The sequence below is a fragment of the Myotis davidii genome, unplaced genomic scaffold (assembly GCF_000327345.1).
Source record: "Myotis davidii unplaced genomic scaffold, ASM32734v1 scaffold221, whole genome shotgun sequence".
In the NCBI taxonomy this organism is placed as follows: domain Eukaryota; kingdom Metazoa; phylum Chordata; class Mammalia; order Chiroptera; family Vespertilionidae; genus Myotis; species Myotis davidii.
The window spans coordinates 2,956,538-2,963,899 of NW_006293349.1; the positions used below are offsets into that span (position 1 = coordinate 2,956,538).

At 50.9% G+C, this 7,362-nt stretch overlaps 1 protein-coding gene across 2 annotated transcripts in view; it reads left to right on the top strand.

The window, feature by feature from the left end:
- The first annotated feature begins 1,992 nt into the window (after positions 1–1,992).
- WDR75 (WD repeat domain 75) overlaps positions 1,993–7,362 on the top strand; it is a 16,735-nt gene continuing 11,365 nt past the window's right edge. The window contains exons 1-6 of one of the 2 annotated variants that reach the window (XM_015566085.1): positions 1,993–2,215; positions 4,244–4,309; positions 5,062–5,152; positions 6,162–6,286; positions 6,631–6,701; positions 7,023–7,142. In XM_015566085.1, coding sequence (XP_015421571.1) covers positions 2,024–2,215; positions 4,244–4,309; positions 5,062–5,152; positions 6,162–6,286; positions 6,631–6,701; positions 7,023–7,142 — 665 coding nt within the window. In that variant the 5' untranslated portion in view covers positions 1,993–2,023. The remainder of the gene's footprint in view (positions 2,216–4,243; positions 4,310–5,061; positions 5,153–6,161; positions 6,287–6,630; positions 6,702–7,022; positions 7,143–7,362) is intronic. The other variant, XM_006767058.2, reaches the window with a different exon arrangement.

Consider the following 7,362-nt stretch of genomic DNA (forward strand, 5'->3'; position numbering starts at 1 on the left):
TGTGCCCCGGTGCAGGTACCGCCTGCGTTGTTTCCTTGTTGCGCTTCGGTTCTTGCCCAGCCCTCACTCCCACTCCCTGCAGACCTCTCGAACCCCGGCTCCTGCTGAGGAACATCTGCTTCTGCTCCTCATCCTCGGGGGTGACCGAGTCCCGCGTGACAGGCAGGCTCTGTGGGGGGTGCTTGCACGTGTCTGCAGGCTCGGGTGCCATCCTTAGGGCACGGCAGTGGTTCTCAACCTCGGCTGCAGGTGAGACTCACCGGGAATCTTTGTAAAATCCTGATTTCTGGGCCTCGTTCTCAGGAAATTCTGTGTCTTTGTGATGGGGTGAGGCCACAGCATTAGTCACAAAGAAACAGAATTTCCGGAGGACGAGGCCCAGAAATGAGAATTTTACGAAGATTCCCGGGTGATTCTCATGTGCAGCCGAGGTTGTGAGAACCACTGCCGTGCGGGCGGGGGGTGTGCTCTGTGGCTAAGAGCCTTCGCCCGCACTGACCTCATGGAATCCTCCTGGGAACAGGACAGTGTTGTGTGCCTTTTACAGGTGGTGGCACTCCAGCATCTTTCAGCCAGGACATGGGCAAGCTGGCTTCAGACCCGCGGTGTTTGACTTCTTCAAGTTGCACTTGTCTGCCGCACCCTGTGTCTGTTGTTATTTATAGTGAGTAAGCACACGACTCCTCCCGGGGTCTCCCTGTGTGAGAGGAAGTCTGTCGCGCCCTGTGGTGGGTGCAGTGAGGGAGCCGGGCGCCATGCCGTCCCTGGAGGCACAGGGACTGCTGCTGACCAGGGGGGAGGAGAGGGGGGCTGTGTGGGAAGGCCCTGCAGCGAACATGCAACGGGAGCAGAAGGAAGGCGCTGGGCAGAGACCGCGGGACGGGCAGAGCGTGGGGCTCCTTTGGGGTGCATGCAGGCTGTTAGAGGAACCGTTCATCTACTTTGGGGGTGCATGCAGGCGGTTAGAGGACCAGGTAGTCTTCTTTGGGGGTGCATGCAGGTGGTCCAGCCACTGTTGTTGCTGAGGGTCGCAGCGCGGGAAGCCTTCCTCTGGGGACGCATTTCAGTGTCATCGCGGGGAGTTTTCTAGGCAAACCGGACCCCCATCTCCAGGACACACTGCCTAGGGGACCTATCTTCTGGTTCCAGGGCATCTGTCTTCGGCGGGGAGAAGGCTGTTGGAGTTGTGAACCACTGACAGGTCAAGTGAAAAAGGGGTTCCAGACCCGGGTCAAACCCCCAAAGGCCTCAGGAGTGTGGGTCCTGCGCTGCAGGCGGTGGGAAAGCATTGGAGGATCTAGTTTAGTTTTCACTAAGGAAGTGCTGTGGGCACGTTCACAAGATGCGCCTGATGTGAGTATGAAAGGCACATTGACGGGCACAGCTGGGGACAGACGTCTGAGATGTCCAGGCGGAGGTGGTGCCTGGGAGCGGAGAGGGGCACCAGCCGCTGGGAGGCGTGTGCCCAGAGCTTGGTGCTCATGTTGCTTGATCTCGTAGGCAGTTGCTCACAGCCGCGCGGTGACTGCCTCCTGGCCACAGCAGCGTTCGTGGAGTGTTCGCTCTGTGGGCCAAGCGTGTCTTTGCCTGCACCGGTCTCAGGGAATGCTTAGAAGGTGCAGCCTGCTCTCAGAGGGGAGCACGAAAAACCAAGTGGCTCAGAACCGATGACATGGGTGTGACCCCGGCCGGCATTAGAGTAGTTCCTCTTCTTACTTTGTAATAATTATTTACTGGTTCATTTTACCCAGTTAATTTATACGGTCTCTGAGGTTCAGGCAAGGTCTGTTCAACAAACTGGATCGGACATTGGGAAACACAAGAATAACGCCTCTGCCCTGTAGGGACTGATGGGCAGGTAAGGGGGAGACATACATGTAAGCAAGTACTTTCAACACCAAGTGAAAATACCGCCCCTTGGCCTGTGCTTATATCTGTTATGGAAATAGTCAAACAAGTGTCCCAACTCCCACCAAATGAACAGTTTAGCAGCCTCTGCCTTAAACTATTGTCTGAAAGGAACATGGACAGTGAAGAGTCTGACTCCCCACAGAGGGTGTGCAACTCCTTTTCCTCTCGTTGCAGGTACCTCTTCTGTGTGTCCGGAGACTTCATCAAGGTGTACAGCACAGCCACGGAGGAGTGTGTGCACGTGCTGCAGGGGCACCAAAACCTGGTGACGGGCATCCAGCTCAACCCCCACAACCACCTCCAGGTGGCGAACCGTTCGTGATTGCGTCTTTTCATTGGCTTATTGTTGCCGGAAATATTGGAATTGAATTTGATGGGCAATCTGTCCAGGTTACAATCAGGAAGGACTATGTGGATTTTCTGGTTTAAGATAGTTTCACTTTTTTAAGCTCTTTTGTTCCCCCTCACCCAAGAATGTGCATTTTATTGATCATTGTTAAAATGGGGGCACCGCCCACAGCTGCGCAATCACTGTTACTGAGAGGCCAATGGCTGGGACCTGAGTGAGGGCTCTTGGCGTCTGAGCCTGACCCTCGGGTCGGGCACACACTGGGTTTCCTGACTGCAGGTCTTCTCGGGTCGCCGACCTGCCTGGTGACTGCCCACATCCGGAGGGGCAGAGAGGACTTGCGTTTCTCGAACCTGTTTGACCTCTGAACTCTTGTTTCCGGAACACACGTTTTAAATGCTGCCTAAGGGATTGGTTGTGTAGATCTTCGTAGTGTTGATGCAGAGCCACCTCCTGGAGGCCAGCATCTGGACAAGAAGGGCTCCTCAGTTGGGGTCGGTCAGTTCAGGTCAGGACAGACGGCCTCCGTCGCCCTCCACAAAGCAGCTCATCAGCCCAGCCGAGCCACCAGAGCGGTGCCTCAGGTGCAGGTGCTTGTCTCCTCTCATTTTGACCAGGGCCCCTCCTCTGGGTGGGTCACAGCCACATGGGAGTGACTGGTTTTAAACGGTGTGCAGCCCTGGCCTCCTCCCCTGCCCCGGACGGCGGCGGATTCGCTTCCGGTGGCGCACACCTCGGTGTGCCTCAGGTGCCCGCAGCAGGCAGCTGAGTGACCCCATGTTTCTTCCTCTTCCCTCCCCCCTCTGAAATAAAAGTGAAGGGACTTACATTGTCATCCGCTGCGTTGTCACAGGAAGTAGGACGTCAGGGAATGCTGAGCCGTTCCGAAACCCAATGAGCTGCTCTTGAAAGTCGGTGGGGGCTTTTCCACGGGGCAGGCCTTGCATCCTGCTGTCCTGAGGGTGTGAGAAGACACGCTGTTGTCATCTGTAGCGTTTGGATGGGTTTTTGTGGCAGGAATATCCTGTTATTAAAATTGGACTTTGTGAAGGCTGCATTACTAAGTTCCATAGCAACATGAGAAACTACACATTGCAGAAAAGATCTGTTTCTCGGAACCTCGGGTTAATAAAATTGGAGGAGGACAGTTTTACAGCACGTCCGGTGAGGCGGGTGTGCCGGAGGTTCTGTGGACTGGAGTCGCAGTTTTTGCATTGAGCATTGTTTTAGCGGTGATTGTGTGTTTGCCTTATTATATTTTACTAATCCATGTTCATGAGTCTAAGGTTATATGTAGTCGCAATTTGTATTTTTGACTTAGTATAAATATTGTACTTGAATAGAAAATATTTTCTTCATCATTTTTTATTCCTATTCTCCAATTTCATGTCCTCATTGGTAGAAATCTTAAAATTGCCACTTTCAAAAATATCTACCATTCTTTATCAACATTATAAGCAAAATGTTTTCATAATAACAGCACCAAAAACACCCCATGTCCAGTGGGACAGAATGAGAGCAGGTGTCGCCCAGGCCTCCTGGTGCTGCGGAGCGAGGGTCCCCGCTGGGCACGTGGGTCCCTGATGGAGCGAGGGTCCCCGAGGGGCGAGGGTGTGATAGGAAGCAGGACACTGAGGTCGTCCCAGAAGTACTGCCTTCCTGCCTCACAGATGACAGTTTGCGACACACAGGAGGCAGCACAGCCCTGAGCGCTTTCACGTCAACCCCTCCCAGGCGGAGGGTGACCTTTCCCCCATTTTACTTACACGCTCAGTTGATGGATCTGCTTCCCCCAAAGGTTTGACAAGATGGTCACAAACAATAGAAATTTTGCAAAAACAACACAAATAAATGACTCCACTTCTCTAAGACAAATAATGGATTAGTGGACAAAATGCCTTCTGTGTTAGCATTTAATTCATTTGCTATCTTAATGGGGTTCTTTTTTTTTTAATCAGTTTTTTACTGTGTTTACCCTTTTAGCTGTATTCTTGTTCCTTTGATGGCACAATTAAACTGTGGGACTATCTAGATGGCATTTTGATAAAGGTATGTGGATTGATCTTCCATTTTTATTATGTGAAAGGAATGGCGACATAATTTAATGATCTATTACTCCCTTCTGTAAGGCCAGATGGCATTCCCAAACCAGTCGTGACAGTCATATACCACAAAGCAAATTTGACTCTATAAAAACTTTAAACTTTAACAAAAAATAAGCAATAAAATGAAGGTAATATTTACTAAAGATATGCAATAAACTTGAAAATGTGCTTAACCTCGTTGGTAACTAAAGAAATGTAAATTTAGACATAAAAGTGTGCCAGCATTTTCCCACCAGTCACGCTAAGTTAAAGACTGAAAAAAGCCTAACGGTAGGAAAAGTGTAGAGAAACATGCTTTTGAACACAGCCATGAGAACCAAACTGAAAATGAATACCTTTGCTCCAGCAATCTCCCCTTTAGGCATCGCTTGATGAAAACAGTGCAGGAACATGTCGTCCTTAAAGCACTGTTATAGTAGAAAGAAGAAACTGACTGTGACCTTGATGTCAGTTAATATTGATAACTCATTCGATAGAATACTGTGCAGCCATCCAAAAGGAATGGCAGGCTCTATAGGTGTAATTTGGAAGGTTGTTTGATAACTGTGTGTTGTCTTCTATGTGCCAGGCACTCTTCTGATGTGGGGGATACATGAGCGAGCAAAAGGGACAGATCCCTGCCCTTCGTGGAACTGATGTTGGGGGGTGGGGGCAGGTAGGTGGGAAGGCTGAACAACGTGGCCTTTGATCTTCCAGACTTTCACCGTGGGGCAGAAGCTTCACGCCCTCTACACTCATGCGCGTGCTGAGGATGCTGTCTTTGTTGCGATAAAGAAGGAAAAGCCAGGTACGGTACACGTACGTGCTTCGCTCGACACGGGCGCTTCCCCCTGAGAGTTTCTCCAGTGCAGGAAGGCCTCTGCAGCGTGTTGTAAAGGACTGTGTGTTCAGACCTCAGATACAGACAGCTCTGAGGGCACAGCCGGCAGCCGATGGGCTCACGGCTCAGTAGCTGAGTGAGTCCTTTCCACAGTTCTGTGTGTTTTTTTGCTTTGTTTTAGCGGTTTCTTTGGTGGGGTGGGTGGGGGAGGAAGGGACAGATTTGCCAGTTGTTAACATATCATGGACTTTCAAGTAACCAGAGAATAGTCAAAGCTGTGACAGCTAGATTTTTTTAAGCTAAAATTCATTTGGTGCCAAGTCTGTTAGTGAGTATGCATTTTATCTATCAAAATACTGCATTAAAAACAAAAAAACCCAGTCAGTTTAGTTTTCCATATGTAGTCATCTCTAAAGGATATCCCAAAAATGTCCTGGAAATGGCAGCATTCTAAAACAATTAAGTTGCCTTCTTAAATGACTGCTTTAAAGATAACAGTCTTCAGTATTTAGGTTCTGTGTTGTATGTAAACACATGGGTTCTTAATGTCTGTCCACATGCTTACAACCAGTTCAGATGCCTCCTCTCCCTGACAATTAGCAGATTCACTGGGTCTGAGGTTTGGCCTAGGAATCTGTGTGTCAGTAAGTTCCCAGGTGGTCCTGCCCACTCGTATTTGGCAGCCACTCTTCATGCTCGCCCCTGGCCCCTCGGCTGGGAGGGTCGGTGCCTGCAGCTGGAACAGCTCTCTGTCAGTGAGGCCCGTGGTCCTACCACGGCTGCACATGGGAACCACCCCAAGGAACTAAAAACACAGGATCCAAAGAATCCAGCTGTAAAGTGCATTTGTCACGAGGGCCTAGAGTGCTCCCTTGGCGTCGAATGACTCCTGGGAGCGGGGAGCGGGGAGCGGTTCCGTGTGGGGAGCTCGGTCCGCCGCTGCCGGGCGCCGGCGAGTGGCCCGCTCCTGTGCTAGATGTGTTTCAGCTGGTCTCCGTGCGGCTGCCCCGCTCGCCCCGCCAGGACGTCGAGGCCGAGGAGCCCTGCCTGGTGCTGGGCTACATCAGCCCCTCGCCCAAGTGCGTCGCCTTCGGGAGCCAGGTCAGCTTTCTTCCGTTGGTTCCTCTTTCGTACCTGAACTCTCTTTCCTGCCGTCCGTCCTCTCAACATCTTACGTTACAGGGGTTCATGCTGCCTCGAGCTACAGTATTTCTGTTAGTAACTCAGAGGTCTGTGTCATCTGGAGCGTGTGTTTATGGGATAGGTTTGTAGGACCATCTCATTGTATATATTCTGTGTTATTGCTCTTGTAACACCAATTGTCCAAAACATAATCAGGGCTTTGGCATCTGCACTGTATTTCTGCAGGAAAAGGTTATTGTGACAAGAATATTTCTTCCTCGAGAGCTGACTGTTTGGGCATGTTATCTTCTCTTTGACACCAGGGAGAATACGTCGCTGCCGTGCGGGACTTCTACTTGTCTGTTTATTTCTTCAAAAAGAAAGCCACGTCAAGGTGAGCATCCCTTTGACAGCACTTGTCTTGTGTGCAGTAGAGTGAGGGCCCCGGCATCTTCAGACATTAGCCAGTGGCCTCAGCTGTCATTTCTTAGGCCCGTGCAGGTCTGAAGCTAACACCTAGCTTCAACAAGAAATGGGAGCCAGCTTTGCCCGGGCCAAAAACAAAACAAAAATCACTAAGAGGACTTTATGTTAAGGTCCTGCAGTCAGTTCTGAGAGCCTCCCGTTTGGGCTGATAAGGGCGAGAAATCCCTTTTACTTAATTAGCTACTTACCAAGAGACTTGAATAATCAAAAAAATGTTGTTTTCTCTTAGGTTTACTTTGTCATCGTCGGGAAATAGGAAACACGCAAAGAACAACTTCACCTGTGTAGTGTGTCACCCAAAGGAAGACTGCATAGCGACCGGGCACAAGGACGGCAAGATCCGCCTCTGGTCAGGCAGCGAGGGGAGGGGAGGGGAGCGGAGGGGAGGGCAGGGCGCTGGTTTCTGTGCTGCTTGTGTTGGTCTGAGGTGGGGCGGGCAGCACAGGGCCCGCTGTGTGGGGGACACCCCCCACCCCCGTCTGTGCTTCTGTGCATACTCCTCAGTGCACACACTCCCTGCTTTAGGGAGACTTTCCTGAAGAGAACTTTGTCTGCCGTTAAGTAAAAAG